Source organism: Jaculus jaculus, chromosome 1 (genome assembly GCF_020740685.1).
Source record: "Jaculus jaculus isolate mJacJac1 chromosome 1, mJacJac1.mat.Y.cur, whole genome shotgun sequence".
NCBI lineage: Eukaryota > Metazoa > Chordata > Mammalia > Rodentia > Dipodidae > Jaculus > Jaculus jaculus.
Genome location: NC_059102.1, coordinates 130,586,200 through 130,608,973, shown reverse-complemented (window position 1 = coordinate 130,608,973; position 22,774 = coordinate 130,586,200). Strand labels below are relative to the sequence as shown.

The 22,774-nt window shown below is 42.1% G+C and overlaps 1 protein-coding gene across 5 annotated transcripts in view; it reads left to right on the top strand.

Annotated features, from left to right (window-relative positions):
• Rabgap1 (RAB GTPase activating protein 1) overlaps positions 1-21,378 on the top strand; it is a 180,840-nt gene extending 159,462 nt beyond the window's left edge. For all 5 annotated transcript variants that reach the window (XM_004662784.2, XM_045140729.1, XM_012949714.2 and 2 more), the window contains 7 exons: positions 5,582-5,674; positions 6,461-6,571; positions 14,151-14,255; positions 15,304-15,387; positions 15,932-16,003; positions 18,363-18,560; positions 19,730-21,378. In XM_004662784.2, the coding sequence (XP_004662841.1) occupies positions 5,582-5,674; positions 6,461-6,571; positions 14,151-14,255; positions 15,304-15,387; positions 15,932-16,003; positions 18,363-18,560; positions 19,730-19,852 (786 nt within the window). In that variant the 3' untranslated portion in view covers positions 19,853-21,378. The remainder of the gene's footprint in view (positions 1-5,581; positions 5,675-6,460; positions 6,572-14,150; positions 14,256-15,303; positions 15,388-15,931; positions 16,004-18,362; positions 18,561-19,729) is intronic.
• Positions 21,379-22,774: the final 1,396 nt, after the last annotated feature.

Genomic DNA, 22,774 nt, shown 5'->3' with positions numbered 1-22,774 from the left:
AAATACCCTTAATAAGCAAATAAGAATCTTTACCTATTATCTAAATGATATAACATGATTATCACTGTGTTTCACTCCCCAAGTTGCCATGAGCACATGTAAAATCTGATATTGCTAGTTCAACTGTACTTGGATGATAATACACTGTAAGCTTATACCAATATAAAACTGAAACCGTACATGTGAAAAACTAGTGAGCGTATGGATGTTTGTTGTATATGACACAATCTAGCCATCTACAAAATTTGAACTTGACAACCATGCAATTGAGTTACAAAATTTGCAAAAAGGTCTAAATATTTGAGTATATTTATGCTTTTTCCTTAAGCTGCATTCATAGCCGTTCAGGGCCATGTATGGTCCACAACTGGTTGGTTGGAGCCATAATACCCCTAGTAAATGTCTCATGTGTGCACCATGTATTTAAGGATTGCTCTCTCTCTGGCTATAAGACAGTGTGCCAGATGAGAATGTCAGTCAGTCATCACATTTGTTGAAGTGAGCTCACTGTGTGATAGGCAGTCTTCTAATCCCTGTACCTATAGTTCCTATTGTGATTGTCTTGACACCCTCACAATGACTGCTAGTATTGTCACAGGTGAGGAAGCTAAGACTTAAAGAAGTTAGTCAGCTTGCTTCAGTCATCTGCAGAGCCAGGACTAGAGCTGTGGTGTGTTACCCACAAAGCCGAGCAGTCTGTACCTCACTGCTGCTGTGGTGAACAGCCACTCTCTAGCTCTTTCTCCATCTGTTTGGGTGTAGATGTCACTCTCTGTTCCACAGGTTGGTTGAGGCCCCGCTTCAGTCAGGACAAGTGGCATGTTTTAAGAGAGCATATTACCCAGTTTTCATGACAGATTAATGACCAGTGAGGTGTTTTGAACGCCACTTGTGCTTCTACCAAAACACCACATTGTCAACTCACCATTTCTTCTTTTTGTTTTATTTTTGTTTTTTATTGACAACCTCCATACATATACACAGTGTACCCTAATAATAAATAATTCCTTCCCACCACCCACCTTTATCCCTGCTCTCCTGCCCTTCCTCCACTGAACCCCTTCTTTCCAACTAACTCATACCTCTTCAATTTTGATGTCATCATTTTTTTTTTCCTCTCCTATTAAGCAGGTCTTTTGTCAGTAGGTAGCATCAGCCTCTGCTAACTTACCAGTTCTTAACCCAGGACCACAGATGAGGTCAAGGCTTACAAAGGAAGTTGACTTCTGCGCTCAGAAAGAGGAGCCAAGTGCTCAAGAAAGTTTGAAAGTCGGGCTGTCCCTTACAGCTTCTGTGTTAATTTATGCAGTGGGGCATAAACTTAGTGTACTTAAATTACAAACCAATACTTATCCCAGCAGCTTGGCTTCTTTTCCCTGAAAGTTCATTTAAACAGATCAAAGGTTAAATTTTCAAACTTAATTCCAGTAGAGGGCAAAAGTACCTCTGTGTGAAGCTCTGACTTCCAGAGCCTTCAGATAGGATTCAGCTAACTATAGGTATGACTTGGATCTCTGAAGATGAATCCACAGCTCATCATGCCTCATGAATTCAAGTAAAATGTTATTTGCATAAGAGAAAAAAGTACACCTTGGACATGGAAGAGTGGAGACTGTCTCTTCATGCTTGCTGTGTGATAGAAATTTCACAATGAATAGAGCTCCTGCCTATGTATAGTTTCTATATAGGAAGCTACCACTAAGAGCATGGCTGGGGTAGTGCTCCATTATTGGTTATTGGGTGATTAAGTGTCCCTGCTATACCCTGAGTAGGTTGATAGGAATGCTTTTTGCTTTGATTTGTTCACCATCTGATTATTCCGTCTCAAGCATACTCCAGGCATTGAACTGGACATTGGAGGTACAGTGGTAAGCAAAACAGATGTGAGTGAGCACCCTAATAGCTGTAGGCTTGGTAGATGTCATGGAAGAATTGATACTTTAATAAATACATAAGTTCTAGGGGCTAGGGAAATGGCTTAGCGGTTAAGGCATTTGCCTGTGAAGCCTAAGGACCCCAGTTCAGTTCCCCAGGACCCATGTAAGCCAGATGCACAAAGGGGCACATGTGTCTGGAGTTCATTTGCAGTGGCTGGAGGCCCTTACATGCCCATTCTTTCTTTCTCTCTGCCTCTTCCTTTGTCTGTCTGTCTATCTGTCTCTCTCTCTCTCTCTCAAATAAATAAATAATTTTAAATATATATGTTTTATAAAAAAAGAATACTTAAGTTCTGGCCTGACGGGCTTGAATTATCACTGCTTCTGCTGGTGGTGGTGGTATCGTCCATTATTCCTCATTCAGTCATCAGGTAGCCCTCTTCATCCTGGGGTCTGGAGCTTAGGGGAGCCAGGACTGTCTGGCTTTGATATACAGGTGCCAAGTGCTCCAATTCAGCATCAGCAGGAGCTAGGAAGAGCCATGGTGGTATTATGTCACGTTGGTGGCTGGAGTCTGGGTGAGGCAAGAGTTTGAAGAAGATTGAGAACAAGTAAGGCTGAAGAATGAGAAGAGATTGAGTTGCTGGAGAAGTCAGAATTCTGGACCCGCAAGCTCCAGGGAAGATAAGGAAAGCTTATATGTATCTTGTCCCGAGAGGTAGCACCCTGGAAACTCAGATCAAAGTTAGGCCATCATCTAGAAAAACCTTTGTTATTGCCCAGAGTAAGTCTAAGAATTATGTTTGAAAAGATTTTTTAACTATAGAAATAATTATGTTTGGTGAGAAAAGCATGTGATCACAAACAAGAAGGAAGCAAACAAACAAGGTGGTGTGCATACAGGATCTAACATTTACCAGGTACTCATTAGGTATCACAGGTGGAATAAATTAACCATTTTTCTGTAAGAATAAGACCATTTCAATCACTGATGATAAAATAGAGAAATTATTTTGTAATTAGCCTTTTAAAAGTTATGTTTATGAGGTTAGTGCTTTCTTACCTCAGCATGAGACTGACAAGTTGGAGTATCATGAAGATAATGTGAAAATGCTCTATATGATTTGGTGGCAGGTTTTTATCTGGAAAATGCTCAAAGCAATCTGATATCCACTGTCCTCCCTCCTCCTTTACCCAGACTGCAAAGGTCACTGGAGAAGAATTTACTTCCCACAAGCTTTGTGTGCTTTCCACTCTGCTATTATAGATCTGGTGGAATTGTTTATAAATTTACTAATTGCATAAACATCTTATTTAGGTGCATCTTTTTGTGAATTACTTAGATCTACAATAAAACTTTATGCCAACATTAGCCTTAAGCCACAAATATTGGTATTGGAGATGTCTCTCTCCAGCCTGCATCTTCCCCTAAGTGTTTCATGGGATCTTTCTGTAGACAGCAGCTAGAGCCAAGGGCTTTATACTGGTCATCAGCCTTTGAACAACAGCCAGACTCCAGGAGCAGAGCTCTGACTGAAGCATAACCTCTCCCATGGTCCATCCAAAATTCCAGGGTCAATGGGAGAGAATCATGAGGGTGCTCAATATCAGTCTCTTGAATTTTCTTTACTCTCTCAAAGGAGGATACTTCAAAGGGTGTCATCACTGAGACCCAGACAGCCTAGCCTCTTAGAGCTCCACCTCCACTGGCCACCTCCTACTGATGAGCCCATCTACCCCAATGGGCATAAAAGTCCATCTGCCACCAGCTTCACTCTCTTCCTCCTGTTTCTTGTGAACCCCAGGTTGTATATATTTCTGCCTGTACTTTCTCTGCCCACATACATACCTTTCTCTCTGTGTCCACCTCTTTCTCTGTCCCACCCTCTCTCATTCTGTCTTGTCTACTCAGCCTGTAGCATGTGTGCCCACAGATCTGTCCTTCAGTCCCCCTCGTGGTATACCCTGCATCCAGCCCTTTCCAGGCTTGGGCTAGCAGTTCTTCCAGCTGAACAAGTGCAGGGCCTCTTTCTCAGCCTCCCCTTGCCCACTGACCCTCTCAGTCCACAGGTCCCACAGTTTGTCAGCTCGAGGAGGGGCTCATCCCCTCCCCCACAGGCCCCCTGGCCCCTTTCCTTTCCTCTTAAAGCTACAGTGCTGCTACCCCACCAGTACCTAGGGCACACACAGCCGTGCACCAGCTCCTTTTTTTCCCTTGCCCTTCAAAGCTACAGCAGTAACCCAGAGTTTGGGGCAGATTAATAAAGTACTTTAATTCATAATGTATCTGTTCTCAGACCTCCCCCAAAACACCTGATACTTAAGTAAGATGGAAAGAGAGCAATGAACTGAGAAGTGGAAACCTCTACCAAAATACTGTAACATGCATCCACCTTTAGTCTAAACTCCTTCATCTGTAAAACAAAAAGGCTGAACTAGAGTATCTGTATAAGTCCTAGTTTCCTGCAACTGGGGACCAGAAGCAGATTGGCGTGTTTGTACTTTTGTGCTGATAATTGAAGCACTATGTATACAGCCAATATTTAAAATGTATGTAGCTGCTTAATCACTTCTTCTTGGTTATATCTCATAATTTTTTAACTTTTTTTTAATATTTGAGAGAGGGGCATTGAGAGAATGTGCATGCCAGGGCCTCCAGCTACTGCATACGAACTCCAGACACATGTGCTCCCTTGTGCATCTGGCTTGCATGGGCCCTGGGGAATCGAACCAAGGTTCTTTGCCTTTGCAGGTAAAAACCTTAAATGCTAAGCCATCTCTCCAGCCCAATATCTCATAATCTTGAAAAATGTATAATTTAGGTGCTGGAGAGATGGCTTAGCAATTAAGCCCTTGCCTATGAAGCCTAAGGGCCCTGGTTCAAGTCTCGGTTCCCCAGGACCCACATTAGCCAAATGCACAAGGGGACAAATGTGTCTGGAGTTTGTTTACAGTGGCTGGAGGCCCTGGTGCACCCATTCTCTCTCCCTCTATCTGTCTTTCTCTCTCTGTCGTTCTCAAATAAAAATAAACAAAAATAAGTTTAATGTAATTTTAAAAGCATAGAATGGGTTAATTTGGAAGGAATCAAGAGTTTTATTTGGAAGTCTTTCTCTCTTGGTCGAGATTGAAGACAGAAGGGGGCTAGAGTGAGACCCGTCCTCAAAAAATAGTTATATATAACAAAGGGAAAGTAATTAAGCAGATGAGTACAATTGGAAGCATTATTGTAACCTAGTGCTTCAAATATCAAAGCTCGGTCTTTATATAGAATCCCATAGCCTGGCCTTCAGTCCCAAAGATCACAGTTCCTTTGTGGGTGAGTTTTGTCAAATTATACAACTCTTAATACTCTAGATGAGCATGGTAATATGGTGGAGAGGTCACAGCGAGGTTGGAGGTGTAAGAAACAAACAGCACCAGTACTCTATATGTGCTTTAAAAGGTGGTATTATTACTAAGGACAACTAGAACCTAAGGGTGGGGCTATCTGCAAGGTGTTTGAAAACTGTCCTTTGGGACCAAATCACTGTGGGAATCCTGGGCCTGTATCTGACTATGAAGATTTCTTTCCCAACATAGGAAATACTGCTTCCACAGTAACTGAGTCTGCTCAGGTCAGCAGAAGTCTTGGTCTTCAGTGCAGGCAGTGAAGCTCATCTCTGTCAATTGTTTTGTAATTGGAGCTGTGGTTTGCTCTACAGATTAGTCAGAAGAAGCTGAAGAAGTATGAAAAAGAATATCACACCATGAGGGAACAGCAGGCCCAACAAGAAGACCCCATTGAGCGATCTGAGGTTTGTTTGCTTATGGTATAGATGAAGTGATCTTTCAGCCTTTTATTTTGTATAGTTATGCAAGCAACTATTGTCCTTCAGTTCCTCTATTTGGAAACTCAGGTTTTAGTTTGAGTTTGCAAATGAGAGAGTAAGATTTGTTGTGCTCAAAACCAGCTGCCTAGTATTATGGTACAATATCCTTTCCTCACAGTTAATAATTAAGTAAGCTGTTTGACAACATCACTTGAATCAGTTACTGAATCATTGCTGGGACAAATACCCAACCAGAAGCAGCTTATAGGAGGAAAGGATTTATTTCAGGCTTACAGATTCTAGGGGAAGCTTCATCTGGTGGAAGAAGCTGGCTCACTTCCATTTACATCAGCATACATCCGTAATACATTGGCAGAACCAACAACCGGGAAGCAGGAACAACCAGAGCTCGAGCTGCTGTCAACACACCTAGTAGGGCTGGACTCAAGGTTCACCCCAATGACTCTCCTCTTCCCAGCAGGGCTCTGCCTGCTGGAAACTTAAGTAGCAAGCTTATTTTTAATCAAATATACCTCAGGCTACAGGGGACATTTAAACCACCAGTTATGTATTTCTTTGTGGAGATAGAAATCAAGCAGTTCTTTATTTGGAAACATGTTAAGACCCACCACATTTCTTTATTTCCACAGGACTCATAAATTTGAGGTTTAGCCCTGAGAAGTTGCCATCTGTGTGTGTGTGTGTGTGTGTGTGTGTGTATACATATATATATATATATATATATATAACTGGCTTCTTCTTGCCCTTCAGCGGGAGAATAGGCGTTTACAAGAAGCTAATATGAGGTTGGAACAGGAAAATGATGACTTAGCTCACGAGCTGGTGACCAGCAAGATTGCCCTGCGGAAGGACCTGGATAATGTAAGTGTGACAGATCTGAGGGAAAGACCAGATAGGGACACTTCAGCCTCCCTAAGTGAGTGAAAGCTGTGAAGCTTCATGTTCACAGTTCTGTTTTCTATCAGCATATCCCTCTTGTGAGATAGCTGGCTCATCAGCCTTTACTTCAGGGACTGTCCGTTGTGTCAGACACTCAGCCTTCCTTACTGTGTTCTCTCTTACTGTGCTCACAGGACCTGAGCATCTTTCCCAAGTATCACTTGAGTGAAAGATATTTTGATTAATACTCATGCTATCGCTATGGGCAGCATTGCATTGTTAGAATTTCCTGAACTCTTCTCTTAAGAAGAGATTTTGTTACCCTCCAAGGCCTACATTGCTGATTGTGGTTTGGCTCAGTGCTAAGCAGCTTGTTTTTATTAGAAGTTTCTATTAGACACATGTTCCATTTTTCTCTACTTTTCTATTTTCTGTACTGCAAGATTCTCTCAGAGGAAGTGTCATTCAAGGCTTAAATACAGTTGGCAAACTGTTTCTGTAGATAGTAAATATGTAAGGTTTAGTGGGCCAGTACTTAATGTAAATGAATAAACATGACTCAGTAGTTGGTGGGTTGGATATGATCCTTAGACTATAGTTTGCAAGTTGATAGGTTTTCCCCTCAGGCCTTATTAGTTTGATAAATCCTAGATGCAGATTAGGCTGCTAAGTACTTACAGTGGTCTTATTCATACACTCACACACACACATACACACACTTTGAACCCTGGAGTCTGCAAATTTCAAGTCCTTTACATCCACCAAATGTGTCTGAATAGTGTTCATTCTGGTGTTTCTTTTAAAGCCCATGCTTTTACTACCTACTGGTTCTGATTTTCTTTAGAAAGAATAATGTAATGGATAATTTTAGATGGACCTGGATTAAATACCACATATTTTAGGCCTACCTTGCATACTCTTAACATGTGAGCAGGGAGGGTAATGGCTGTGTTGCAAGTTACAGTGAGAATTACATGATTTGATGTACTGCATAAAACCAACAAGGAACAAAATATCAAAAACATCCTCTGCTTGTCTGTCAGCTCCAGGCAGCTGCATGGAACTGAGAAAGCTCATTTCTCCAGCTTTTGTGGGGAAAATGTTCAAAGGTCTATCAGCTCTCCATAGCGAGAACCTGGGCTCCCAACGTTTTCACCATGGTCTGCATATAAGGGTTGAGAGTCCACCTACTTAACAGACACCTGGAGGATTTATTCTCTTACTGCTTAGGCAGCTCCACCTGGACAGAAGGAGGAGGCAAATGTACATGGCCAAGACTGGGAACTGTTCAGAACCAGACAGCATACCTTATGCTGTCCTTGCAGCCATGGATTGTGCAGGAAGGAAATGGAAGTCAAAAATGAGTCCTAAATATACAGGAAAAAGGAAGCTTGGATTGAAGCTATAGATGAAGGGTTCAGTTTAAGCTGTTGGATTTTGTCATCTGAAAGGACCCATACTAACAGTGACACCCAGTGGTTTGAAGGGATCACAGAGTCATATTCTTGAAGCCTGCCCCTAAACAATGTACAACATTTTTTCAGGTTACCTTATCCTGACAAAGTAGACAACGAACTAGGCTGTGTTCCTGAGACTGGAAATGAGAGACAATGAAAACCATAATAGGCATTGTATTTACAGATGATCTGTGGTGCCAGGTACAGTTACAAGCCCCTTACTGACTGTTGGTTATCTCTTACCCTTACCTCAGCCTTGTAAGGATGATGCGTGAGGCCCATGTACTGAAATAGTTACTGAACTTATGACCCAGACAGATAGGCAAAGGTACTTAAAAAGCAATAGAGTTGGGAATATAGCCCTCATCCAAAGGGAATGCCTAATTTCCTAGATGCCAAACTGTCTCTGTAATAAATAGGGGACCAAAGAGCCGTGATTGGCTGTCATAACCTAATCAAGAGCACAAGTTGAGGAAGATTAGTGATTCTGACACTTCTTGAGTACTTACTTAAGTGCTAGGCACTGGTACAGTGCTTTCTGTACACTATCTTAGGGAATCCTCAAACAACCCGGTGGTCAAGGGGTGCAAATTGTGATCCTTATTTATAAGGAAACAACAGAGACTAATCAAAAAGCCCTAATATTGACACCTAGATGGCCTAACCTTGGAGTTCACACTCCTAAGCAGGAGGAAGAATGGGGACAGAGAATTGTCCCCTGGAGCCCGCAGTGCTAAGCAGATGTCTTTATCTTCTGGGATTAGTCTCACTCATTACTGAGGTTCTTCCTCTGTCATGAGAAATGGTGGGATTCTTTCAGTTCTTTGACTCGAGTTTTTTCAAAGAATTTCATTCCTTTCAGAAAAGCTCTTGTATGCATCTTAGGTGTTTCTAGACCCCTCTTTGTATTTTCAGTTACTTTTCTCTCACTTTGGTTCTCTTTTATTATGGTTTACACAGTAACGAGAAATTTCTATTCAGCCACTTAATCTCTAGGTGACCCAAGGCAAGCTTTCTCCTCTGTATAATGGGGTATTGATTGTCCTGAGAGGATGAGAGGAATCCTGTAGAAGGAAGTCCCTGACACATGATTAACAGGACTGTTTTGAGTCTCCTCTGGCAGAGCTGCTCTACGCTGAGACAGTATGGTGTAAGAGCAAAGAAAACCGAAACAGGAGCCCATCTGATGGGACCTGGAGCAAGAGGCTACACTTTTTCTCCGTTAAATTTCCTTGACCACTTTATCAAAATCAGTTAGCTGTATGATGTAGTTTACTGATTCTCTTATCTGCTCTGTCCATCTGTGTGTCTGTCCCTATGTTAATTCCACATTGTCTTAGTTGCTGAAGTACATGATAAATCTTTAAACCAGGTCAAAAAAAAAAAAAAAAAGATTCAAAATCTCCCAACTTTGTTATTTTTAAAATTTGTTTAGCTACTCTGTAAAGTCCTTTGTATTTCTGTATAAATATAGAATCAGTCTGGTTCTAAAAGTGAAAGCTTTCTAGGATTTTGAGTATGGTTTCATGGAATCTGTAGGATATGGGGAGAATTGGCATCTGAGCAGCATCTAAGCCACTTAACCCATGGCCTCCTATAATTTCACTAAGGTGTTTGTCATTTCCTTTCAGCAGTGCTTTGTAGTTTTCAGTTTATAAGACTTGCCAATTTCAGTCTATCATAAGTGGTAATGTTTTCTTAATTGTATTTTCCATTTGTTTATTGCTGTTCTCTAGAAATACAAGTAATTTTGGGGGGGTCATGGCCCTGTACCCTTTGACCTTGATAAAATATATTGATAAAGTCTAGTCTTTTTTATGTATGTCTTTATCTTCCACATATACTGACCTCTGTATAAAGACAGTTTTACTTCCTCTCAAGCTTTTCTCCTTTTTTTTACTTATCTCACCATACTAGCTAAGGTCTTCAGAGCAGTGCTGAATGAGGAGAGCAGGTGGCCTGGCCTTGTTCAAACTGTTAGCTGCAGAGAGCTGGCAGAGGAGTCTTTCCTCGGTTCCTGTTTGCTCACAGTTTTGTTCATAAGTAGGTGTTGTATTTCAATAGATGTTAAGTTGGATATATTTTCTTAGTTTTGTTAATATGGTGAAGTAAGCTAACCATGAATTCCTAGGATAATCCCAGTTAGGGTTTCTTTTTCTTTCTTTAAAAAAAAAAAAAAAACTATAAAGATTGGGATATTACTTGATTGTTTTGAAGTACTGAAGATTGAACCCAGGGCCTTATACATGCTAGGCAAGCACTCTACCACTGAACTACATCCCAGCTTTCTTTTTTTTGTTTTAATTTTTAAATTTTTATTCATTTATTTGTGAGAGAAAAGAGATAGTTGGAATGGGTGTATTAGGGCCTACATCCACTGCAAACAAACTCCAGATCTTGCACTTTATGCATCTGGCTCTACATGAGTACTGGAGAATTGAACCTGAGTTGTTAGGCCTTCCAGGCAAGTGCCTTAACCACTGAGCCATCTCCCCAGACCCCCAATCTTCTTTTTGAGACAAGCTGTCACTAAGTTGTTCAGACTGGCCTTAAACTTGTGGTCTTTCTGCCTCAGTCTCTCCAACAGCTGGGATTACAGGTCTGATCCACCAGGCTTTCCATTTTATTAAAATTTTTTATTGTTGTTCTTGGAGTTGTCCTTAATGCTTTTGTCTGCTTTTGCAGTGGTCTTAGAATGAACTGGAAAGTGTTTCCTTATTTTCCTAAGGAGTCTGTCAGTCAGATTGTCCTTGATTAAATCTTTAATTCACTAAGTGAAGTCAGTTATACAGGCCTATAATTTTCTTTGCAGGAAATTGTGAACTTTAGATAAACTATAAAAGTTTTCTAAGTTTTCATGTTCCCATTTGTATCATTTCTTTCTTTTAAAAAATATTTAGCCGGGTGTGGTGGCTCACACCTTTAATCCCAGCACTCAGGCGGCAGAGGTGGGAGAATCACCGTGAGTTTGAGACCACCCTGAGACTACATAGTGAGTTCCAGGTCAGCCTGGGCTAGAGTGAGACCCTACCTCAAAAAACAAAAAAAAAAAAAAAACTTATTTGCCCCAGCATTCGGGAGGCAGAGGTAGAAGGATCACAATGAGTTTGAGGCCACCCTGAGACTACAGAGTGAATTCCAGGTCAGCCTGAGCTAGAGTGAGACCCTACCTCAGTGTGTGGGGTGGGGGGGGGAGACGTGTACACTAGGGTCTCTTGCTGCTGCAAATGAATGCAGTGTGAGTGGCTGGGCTAGCAGGCATTATAAGCAAGTGCCTTTAACTACTGAACCATCTCCCCAGCCTCTTTTTTTTTTTTTTTTTTTGTGGGGAAGGGGAAGGGGAGGTGGAGGAGTGGGAGTTTGCTTTTGAGACAGGGTCTCCTTAAGGTAATGCTATATTATATAGCCCGTGCTGACCTGTAACTAGTTATAGAATCTAAACTGGCTTGGAATTTGTGGTGATTCTCTACCTCCCAAGGAATTAACTGATGCACAACTCAATGCTCAGCCTCCATTTTTATAATTTTATCTTTTAAGCAATTTCTCCATTTCATCTTAGTGATGTGTTATTGATACAGAGTTGGCTATAGTTCCTTCTTTTATTGTTTATGGGATCCGTAGTAATCGAAATTCTTTCATTCCTAGTAGTGGCTAAGTGTGTCTTTGCCCCCTTTTTTCCCTTAACCATCTAAGCAAAAGTTTAGCGGTTGGGTTAATCTTTTCAAAAGCCAGCTCTCAGTTTTATTGATTTTTCTGTAGTAGTTGCTTGATTCCATTAATTTTTTTTTTTTTTTTGTCTTCCCTTATACCTTCCTTACACTTTTTTTTGTCTTTCCTCGTACTTTCTTTGGAATTACTTTGTACACTTTCCAGGTTCTTAAAAAGGAAGGTTAAAATCATAAATGTCCAATTTAAGTACTGTTTGCATAAGGGATCAGAGTGGAAGTCCAGTCTGTTAAACATTTGTTCTATCTAATTTATGGAGTTTGGCTTCATGTAATGAGAATTTCCACATACATTTTGGGTTATGTTTTCTCCCTGTTCAAGTGACTCTATTATAAAATGGCCTTTGTTCCTGAAAATGTTCATTGTTTGGTATTTACATAACCACTGCAACTTTTGTGGTAGTATATGGTATATTTCTTTCCATCCTTCTACTTATAGTTTTGTTTTGTCTAATATGGAATTTGTTTTCTTTTGTCTTGTTTTTTTTTTCTTTTTCTGTATTCCTTGCTTTAATTGGCTATTTATATGTTTATTTTCTTCTGTTACTTCATAAACTGTTCTGACTCTCCCTTCTCCAGAATTCTCCCCCACAGCTTCCAGCCCCCTCAGCCACCCTCCAGGAGCACTTAACCTTTAAAGGCCTTCATGTGCTGCTTAGAACCCAGGCTATAGATGTTTCCTGTGGCTCCTTCATGTCTGGAGGTAGAAGTCTAGATTTATGTTTATTATCTTCATACGTTCTCCCCTCACTGGCTTGGGTAAATAGAGTGACTGCAGCAGGTGAAACCTCCAGTGAACTCCATAATTTCCCATTAACACAAGGCAAAAAATTTAGGGGTGGTAAGACAGATGCTGGGCTAGTAGTCAGGTGCATGGAGAGTCCAGCTCTGTGACACCTGGCTTAAGAGAGCTTAGGGGAAACACTTCTCCACGTCATTCATATTTGGACTGAGTCAAGGGGGGCAAGGAAAGCTCCTGAGATAGAAGACCCACCACACACAATGGCAATGCTGATGAGTACAATGTGTTGTACACAAGTGCACTACTCAACCAAGATCAAGACAGGAATTACAAAATGAAATCTTCAAGAGGATTTCATTCTCCCATTTCCTGCTGTCTTCATTTCTCTTATAACTGCTTCTTGGGTTCAAACTAGAGAAGGAAATAGTGAGCAATCTCCAGGAAGGACGGGCTTCACCTCTAGGACACCATTTAATTGTGTTTGTGCATTTTGTCAGTAATCAGTGGCCTAATGCTAGTCTCGGTTCCCCATTTAAGGTCCCAGCTTTGTTCTACCCAAAGAGGAAGTAAAAGGGAGTAGAAAGCTCAGCTATGTAACTAACTGTGTGAGACCAGATACATACTTGGTTTAATTTCAGAGAAAACAATTTCCACTGCTGGGGTGAGAAGGGCTTCTCTAGTAAGGAACCAGCAATGGCCCTCCTTGTCTAGTTCTTGATTGTTCTCTAACATAATAGTACCTCTCCTGTTATCCTGGAGGGACCAGTGTCAGGAACTACAGGATATAGTTTCCCCTAGGATTCACAAGTCTACCCTCCAGACATTTGTATTTGTTAGGAAAAATTTTTAAGGAGTAGGGCAGAAGATAGCTGTTAAAAGATAATAAGGAAAGTAACAGGAAAAAAGGCAGCCTCTTTTATTAGAAAACTTTAGAGGGTTAGAAAGATTGCTTAGTTGGAACGTGCTTACTGCACAAACATGAGAACCCAGTTTGAATCCTCAGCAACCATGTAAAATCTGGGCACACACCTATAATCCCAGCACTGAATAGGCAGAGATAGGAGGATCCCTGGGGTTTACTGGTTAGCTTGTGTATCTGAATGGGTGAGTTCTAGTCTCAATGAAATACCCTATCTCAAGATAGACAACAATTAAGAAACAAACCCAGTGACAACCTCTGGCCTATACACTTGTGCACATATACCCATAAACATCCATTTTAAAAAAGACTTCAACACATCCAAAATGTAAGAGTTGTAGAATGAAACAGGAAATACAAACCATTCAGAAGAAAATTAAGATTATGTTTTTACTATTAAAAATGGCAACTGCTTTGTCCTGCTTTTGTTCCTCAGATGAAGACTGAAACTCAGAAAAGTTCTCAATGATTTTCCAAGTAGCACAGTGGGAGCTAAGACCAGTCAAAGATGAGCTCTGACCATGATTCCACACTACCTCTATGTAGGAGACAGGATCACACACTTCTACATGAGTTTAGTCTCAGTGTGACCTTGGGTGTGGCATCCCCGTCTTGGATCAGTTTCCCCATTGTCTTCAAATGGGATGATACCAGGAAACGGAAGCCCTTTCTAGTCCTCAGCACTTCCTTTGTGACAGCATCTCCTTTCATGTTTCAGGCAGAGGAAAAAGCAGATGCACTCAATAAGGAGCTGCTGATGACCAAACAGAAGCTGATAGATGCAGAAGAAGAGAAGAGGCGCTTGGAAGAAGAGTCTGCACAGGTGAGGGGATGCTTGCCCTCCCAGACACCACTGCAAATGCTGCTTACATGGGAGTTTGGCTAGTAGTTTATCTTCAAAAGTTGTTTTTTTTTAATTCCATAAACTATAATGGTTTTTAATAATTCAAACCCTGGGGACAAGATGGGGGTAGATTCCTGTGTATCACAATGGAGTACAAGAAGAGAGTTATTAGCATCTTGGGAAAACACATGATATAGAATGGCCAGTTCTCCCCTACTTGCCTTGTTACATCCCTCAAGCAGAGCATATATCCCCTGCTCCTTTCCCTCTGCAATCCTCCGGGACAGTCACATCCCCCCTCTGAATTAGCCAGGGTAAGCCATGACCAAGCACTGGCTGTCTAACCAGTGAGATCCTGTAGACTACCATCTTCAGAGCTTTTCCATATATTTGACTCTAGCACTGGCTGCTTGGCTAAGGTCAGAGTGAGTGATTGCACTGACCAGGAAAACCTTCAGCAGACACCTCCTTGGAACTGGGGTCTGGCAGCTTGAAAAGTGTTGACTTGTCTTCTTTTCTCGACCTCAACAAGGGAGTAGTGCCTCAAAGGGAGTACAATGAGGCACTTTTGGGAGGCTTAGTGCACTAGGCAATTAATGTCAAAGCTTCCTTTATTTTTCACTCGAAACATTCACTTTTTCCCCCCTTTTTGGTGTGTGTGTGGTATATGCGTATGTATGCAGATGTGCATACAGAGGAGAATGTTGTTGGGTATCCTTTCTCCATTGCTCTTCTGCTTTTTTCCTTGGAAGCGAGTGTGATTATGGAGCTTGCTGTTTTCATGAACCCCAATAATTCTCTAGTCTCTGCTTTCCACCGAGCTGGGGAAACCTCAGAAACTCCAATTTCGGCTCCCCACAGGACTTGGGTAACAGGTATGCATGGCCACACTCAGCTGTTTATGTGGCTGCTGGAAATCAAACTCAGGTCTCAGGCCCCTTTAGACCCTCCTGCTTACACAAGAAACATTCATAACCACTAAGCCATCTCTCCAGCTCCCTCACTTTTGTTTCTCTTATGTATACAGTTAAAGGAAATGTGCCGTCGGGAACTTGACAAAGCAGAATCTGAGATTAAAAAAAACAGTTCTATCATCGGTGACTATAAGCAGGTAGGTCCCTCCACTGAGGGCTAGGCTTGACACTTGTGAGGATTTTGAAAATGTGTTTCCTCCAGCCATGGAACAAAAGCACATTGGCTTGAAACCCTGGCTGGCTCTCCCCTTGGTCTCACTTGGAAAAAAAGGAAGCTCATATCTGCCTGGAAAGATTGGTGCTAGAATTCAGAAAGACATGAAGAGTGCCTAGCATCATGCACAGCATATAGGAGGACTGAAAAGCCCCAGTATTTCAGGAGCATTTCAAATTCAGAATGATGGACTCTGCCTATAAATGGTTGGAAACCAGCTCTCTCCAAGGTAGTTTGGAAAACATAACTAGATGGAGGCTGCACACTGGGATTTCACACTGGTCTGTGTAGTGCAGTGTAGGTTGGTCCCACAGGTTTCCCTTACTTGCTCCTGTCAACCTCATTACCCAGCTGTACAGTATGTTGATGCTATTTAACATATTCCAGCTGATGCTGTAGAATTTATCACAAAATCAAAATATGCAGATTTTTTTTTCAAACCTGTGGTTTTCTGTTTGTTTCTTTAGATTTGTTCCCAGTTGAGTGAAAGACTGGAGAAGCAGCAGACAGCTAATAAAGTAGAGATTGAGAAAATTCGGGTAAGATTTCCTTTACTCAAGGGATTTCATGCCTTGCCTATCCTCAGCAGAGCAAGTTTTGGGGAAGGGGATGCTGATTTCCCAGTGAGCAAAGCTGTGGCATACCTGAAAGGTGCCTGGCTAAGTGCTTGACAGCTTACATGCGTGCATTCTCTGGAAGGAGCTCAGGTGAGACCAAACATGCCCTGTCTTTATCCCTCCAAAGTTCAGGTGCCCTGGGGTGGCAAACACTGCAGGGGGGGGGTGGGGTGGGGAGGAGGCTGTCAGTTCCAATTCTTCAACATGGTGAAGTAGTCTAGCAAGTATTAGGTATTGGTTGAGGTGGGAGTACAGTGTGCTGACTTCCCCACTGTCTATAGAGAACACACCCACCTGTGCTTGCACTTACTCCTTCTGCTATAATGGCCTCGAATTCAGTGAAGACGTTGACTTTTAATGTTGTTGCTAGCTTGGAGCTTTTTTTTTTTAATTTTTATTTATTTATTTATTTGAGAGCGACAGACACAGAGAGAAAGACAGATAGAGGGAGAGAGAGAATGGGCGCGCCAGGGCTTCCAGCCTCTGCAAACGAACTCCAGATGCATGCGCCCCCTTGTGCATCTGGCTAACGTGGGACCTGGGGAACCGAGCCTCGAACCGGGGTCCTTAGGCTTCAGAGGCAAGCGCTTAACCGCTAAGCCATCTCTCCAGCCCTAGTTTGGAGCTTTTGTAATGGTGCTTACCCATGTTAAAGATGCTTTACTAATATATTTACAACTTAGCAGACAGAAAACTAGCAAAGCCTTCATAAATCATACACATGGGGAAAAAATGACACCGGCCTCTATTATAACTAGAAGCACCTATTTTTGAAATTTCATTTTCTGCTTTTAATATTTTAATGATGTTCTTGTTGCAAACTTGGGAAATAAGTTAGGAGAAAAGCCCATACAGTACCACTACCTTAACATAACAAAGTCTTTCTCTCCCTCCCCTCCCCTTCTTGTGTTGGGGATTGGATACAGGCCTCCTTGTGTACACTAAGCATGTATTGTCCCTTGAGCTCCCTGCCATCATCATTAACACTTGGGTGTAGATTCTTTTTGTCTTTATAAAATTTTGTTAATTGTATGATACACATTTTTATTGACATTCCTAAAACTGGTATAGGGATTGCTTTTTTGATATTATTGACTGAATATTTTCAAAGAGGAACAATAATAATGTTTCTTACAATCAGCGGCATTGTGTTTGGGTGAAATGTGAGATATTTATGACCGTAGTTTACATATGTTCTTATGTCTTATTTCTTTTTTTATAATTTTTACATTTTATTTATTTGAGAGAGAGAGAATGAATGAGAATGGGCAGGCCAAGGCTCCCAGCCACTGCTAATGAACTCCAGATACATGCACCATTCTGTGCATCTGGCTTTCTGTGGGTACTTAGGAATCAAACTCAGCTTTGTAGGCAAGTGTCTTTAACAGCTGAGCCATCTCTCCAGCTCTATAAATTAATACTTAGCAAGCAGAGAGGAAGGAGACTAGAGAACAGGCATGCCCAGGGCCTCCTGCCACTGCAAACGAATTCCAAATGCATGTACCACTTTGTGCATCTGGCTTTATGTGGAAACTGAGGAATCTAACCCAGACCATGGGCTTTGCAAGCAAGTACCTTTAACTGCTGAGCCATCTCTCCAGCCCCTATCCCCTATTTATCTGAGCTAGTTTTTTCCCATTTTCCTCATTTATGTATTTCTTCCATGTTACAAAAATCACTCAAAAAACTTTTAAGACTTTTTTTTGCTCTTTTCATTTCACTTTATTTGTGTGTGTATAAGCATGCCTGGGGCTCTTGCTGCTGCACAGAAATAACACGCTGCATGTGCCAGTTTTTGTGTCTGCCTTTATGTGGGTACTGGAGAATCGGACCTAGGCCAACAAGCTTTGCAAGCAAACACTTTTAGCTTCTGAGCCGTTTCCCAACCCCTATAACCTTTTAGAGTCTGCATACTTCCTTCAACAAACACAGCCACCAACACAGTATATTTCATTATTATTCCCAGTCATTGGATAGTTTGTTTTCTCTTTTATTTCATTTCCCCAATTATATAGTTAAAGTCCTTGTACATAAATCATTAGGCACAGCTCCATCTTCTTAGCCTAGACCTAGTCTAATTGCTTGACCATAACAATATTTCTATTGCTTTTGGTATGGTGTGCCAGCTAGTCTTTCCAGTAGGTCACTTGCCAGTTTCCCAAGAGAGCCACACTTCAGATGTTGCTGGTGAGCTTCCGAATAGAGATGCTGAGAGGTTGTCACACAGCTTCTTAAAGGATTATCTCTTCTTGACTTTTCCACTTCTAATGTTTACTTTCAGCAAAAAGTAGATGACTGTGACCGCTGCCGGGAATTTTTCAGCAAAGAAGGACGTGTGAAGGGCATCAGCTCAACCAAGGACGTTTTAGATGAGGACACAGATGAAGAAAAGGAGACACTTAAGAACCAGCTGAGAGAGATGGAGCTAGAACTGGCACAAACCAAGCTCCAGTTAGTAGAAGCCGAGTGTAAGATCCAGGTAAGAGCAGTAATGCTCAAACACCCACTTCACAGGCCAGATTCCTTAGAAAACAAGAGAAATGACCTGTATGGCTTAGGCTCTTTCTGCCATTAAAATGTTGACCATAACCATCATGAGGGAAGCCCAATGCTTATTTTTCACCAGTGGATGTGGGTGTTTAATCAGTGATTGATTGGTCTGACCTACGGATTTAGATTTTGTAATCTTAAGAATTATCCACAAAGCTTGAATTTTTTTAGTGGGACATAGAACACATACTTTAAAATCAGAGCTCCACCAATCAATCTTGGACCTGGGCTAGTTGTTAGTAACCTTTCTACATCTCAGGTTCCTAGAATTAAGAGTTTAAATCTTTGTCAGGAATAAATAAGATAATATGCATGAAAGGGGCCACACATCAATTTGGCTTCATAAACAAGAGCTTGTATTATCCCAACACCCATCACTTAACTCACTTTGTGACCCTGAACATGATACCTGATTGTCCATACCAGATGAAGAAATTAGAGCATACTGCCATCCTTACACCCTCATCACAATTACTGCTGGTGTATACCATGTATGGCAGGTACCCAGTTCAGATATAAAACTTCAGATCATCTTTGCCACACTACACCTCTTACTGGACATGTGCTCTTTGTCAGGCCCTGTGCTAGGTGTTGGGACCACAAAGCAAAGAAATGGTTCATGGGACTGCCCAGGACACTCAGAAAAGGCACCAAGAAGACAGCAGTGTCTGAGCTGTGGTCAGAGAATGGACAAGGGATGACAGCTCCAAAATACAGAGCATTGAGCATCCTGGGCTGAAATAGCAGCTCATGTTTCACCTGGAAGGAGGAGAGGCCTTCTCATTGAGGTGTCTCAGAAAGGTCCTCCATGTAGGACATGGAGTTGAGTGCCAAGGTTGGATGAGAACATGTAGGAAGCATCCTAAATTCCATGTTAAGAGACTTGGACTTTAAGGGTTTTAATTGGAAATCATTGATATAATCAACCAATACAAGACAGGGGAGGGAGAAATTAAATGAAGATGCTGTTTTAATATAAAATAGACTAGGCAACAAAGGAGGTCTTCCTCTGCTAGCTTGGGCATTTCTAGTAGCCTCTGGAGGAGGCTGTGTCACCATTATTAAAGCTGAGGTCCTCATACACTATTCCTCTTGCAGGACTTGGAGCACCACCTAGGCCTTGCCCTCAATGAGGTGCAGGCGGCCAAGAAGACATGGTTTAACCGAACGCTGAGCTCCATAAAGACAGCAACTGGGGTTCAAGGCAAAGAGACTTGTTGAGAGCTGTTGCCTCCAGACACCTGCAGAAAACACGCCACCTTTTGTTGCCTTCTTTGGCCAGATGTGTGATTATGTGGCATGTTCCAGGACCAGAATGTACCTAGGTCAGATCTGTAGATGCATGTTGGTAAGTCAGTGGGCCCTGGCTCCACAGCAGGAAGCCTCTGGGTAAGGCTTTCCTCACCGCTGACACCAACAAGCTGCCAGCCCAGCTGATGATCTGGACATACCAGTCACTCTTCAGTGTGCCACCCAGCCTCTTCCAGTGTAGGTCAAACCTCACTCAGCCTAAAGGTTGAGTTTACATGATCAGAGTTTGGGGATCCTCCAGTGTGTTGATTTTTTTTTTTTCTAAACCTTTAATTAAAAAAAATGCACACACACATATACGTATTATATATATATTGGGGGTAGGGATCTGAGATTAGAGCAATTCTTCACTGTCAATGCCAGCAGAGGACCTTCCCCCTCCCCCTCCAGACATGGTGAAGCACTTTGTTTTTACATAGGAGGGTTTCCTAGTCATAGGTGAAGCCACCTAGTTTTGTTAACTGATCTACAATGCACAGGTTTTTGGTTTAGCATTATTCACGTTCCTGATCAATTCTATGCAATTCTCACAGTCCTGTCATGTTTTCGTGTTAGCTGCAAAAACGACTTCAAAAGGCTGGGGTGGGTAACATGACTGTGAGACTGGATTAATCGTTACGTGGACAAATCTTATTTTTTTGCTTACGGTGTCATGTGTACATATATAAATACCTTTCCCTATATGCCCTATTGACCATGTTTAATTCCAGACTAGGACTGCTGATCTGCACAACTGACTTCTGTGGTTATTGGACACTTAAACTTTCACTCAAGGTTTAGTGGGCTCTGCTCTTCTTTTTGCCAGCATGGGGGAGGGGCAGAGCTCCCTCGGTTCTAGAGTGTTTTTTGCATAGCAAGTTTTACAAGTGAGGAAGACTGAGCTTTGTGTCTTAAGTACATATGAGTATGCACATACTGTGAGGTCCCCACTGTCCTGGCCTGGTCTCTGTCGGGTGGTCCTCTGAGCCTTCCCCGACTGTGACGAGGTACAGATCTCACTGTTCCAGATAGATGAGCTGCAGGTTTTTTTCTTACTTCAGAGATATGGAATGGTGGTTTTAGCACCTTTTTTATTAAAAAAACAAATTTTTTTTAAATTGACTTTTAATTTATGTGGTAATAATGCTGACAGGCGGTCTCACAGGTGGCTCGCCCTCTTCTCTGTACTTAATGTGCAGGTGGCACTGGTTTGTATATAGGGACACTTTGGGTTGTTTTGTATCTTTCCCTGTTGGCTGTACTAACGCTTGCTGAGGTCATCTGTGGTAATCCCCTACCCAGCCCACTCCCACCACCACCACCACCTTCTGTCTCTTTTTGTTCAGTTACCAAAACAACTGTAAGACCATCTAATACTAGGTGTGTGGACATTGTGCTAGGGTAATTTGTGTGTCAACTTATGAACTGAAATATAAACCAGTAAAATTGTATTATTATCTTTTGTTCGTTTTATTTTAACAGCATACTCATTAAATATTTTGGTACAAACAACACCGTTTTGTAAAAGAACACTTTTATCATTATGTCCTGTCCCACAACAGCATAGTCACAGGACAAGCCTATACTGACTTGTGAACAGATGTCTTCCTGCTTTGGTGCAAATGCAAAGCTGAATGAAGTGTGCCAGGCCACCTGGGAGATGATGGGGCAAGCTGTCCTTTGGGAGACAGTGTATGTAGTAGTCTTGTGGGGCCCTAGGGACAAGTGAAACAACTTGTTATGCTCAAGATCCAGTGAGGTCTTACAAGGCGACAGTGTAGTTAGAGCCCTGAAAGGACACATCTTGCCATGGAGTGGTGGGAGATGGAAAGCGAGGGCCAGGTGGCACTATGAGGGGGACAGCTGAAAAGCAGAGAATAACCAGAGTACCTGAGCCCAGAGATGCTCTGTCCAGCTTCAGAAAAAAAACAGTGACATGGTCAAATACATTTTAATAAAGTTCCTTTCTCTTCACTGCTAAGTCCTTCTACATCTCTCCACCACTCACCACTGGGCCCACTGCTAGCTCTTTACCACTCAGCCCCTTCTCTGCAGTTGGAACCACGATGTTCATTAATCCTGTGCCCACCACCCTCACTTGACCTGCCTCCAGGAAACTCTTTGAGTAGAAGCATGCCTTGGCTTCAGGCCTGCAAGGAAAGAAAATGATAAGTTGATTTCTGCCTGGTTTTTCTCCATGGCACTGAGGCTTGGTTGAGAATACAGCACCATACTTGTAAGTACTGCACAGTATATGGGACCCTGTTGTATGGGATTAAAGGTATTCACAATGGAGACAAGATAGGCATATCACTCTACACTGGGGATGGGGCAGGGGTAGGACAGCATTTGGGTGGAAGACAGTAGTTAGTCTGGTAGTCAGCTAGAGGCGCAATGATGAAAGAGGCAAACAGATTGTTAGGTCAGGCCACACCAGGAAGACTGAACATAAGAGGACCAGTGGGATGCTTGTATTTTGGGAAGTTATCTGCTGATCTCTTGAGAAGAAAACAAGAGAAGGTAGGATCTGAGTAGAGGAGAAAGAAAATGGGAGGCAGGGAAACATGGTGACAGGACACATCAGGAAGATAGTTAGCTTCGAAGCTTCTGGATTTGAAGCAGACTGGGACGTGTGTGATGGAAATATCAACACTGGCTAGAATGTACACTAAGGAGTTGGTTTGGCACCTATAGAACTTCTACACTGTTAACAAGGTTGGTTGCTGATGTTGGGTTACAGTGTCCTTTGTGACAGGACTGGCTTTTCAGCAGCTTCCTTAGCCTCCACCTGCTAGCAGCACACATCCCAACTGAGCTGCCAAGTTTCAAAACACTTCCAGGTGTAGCCAAACT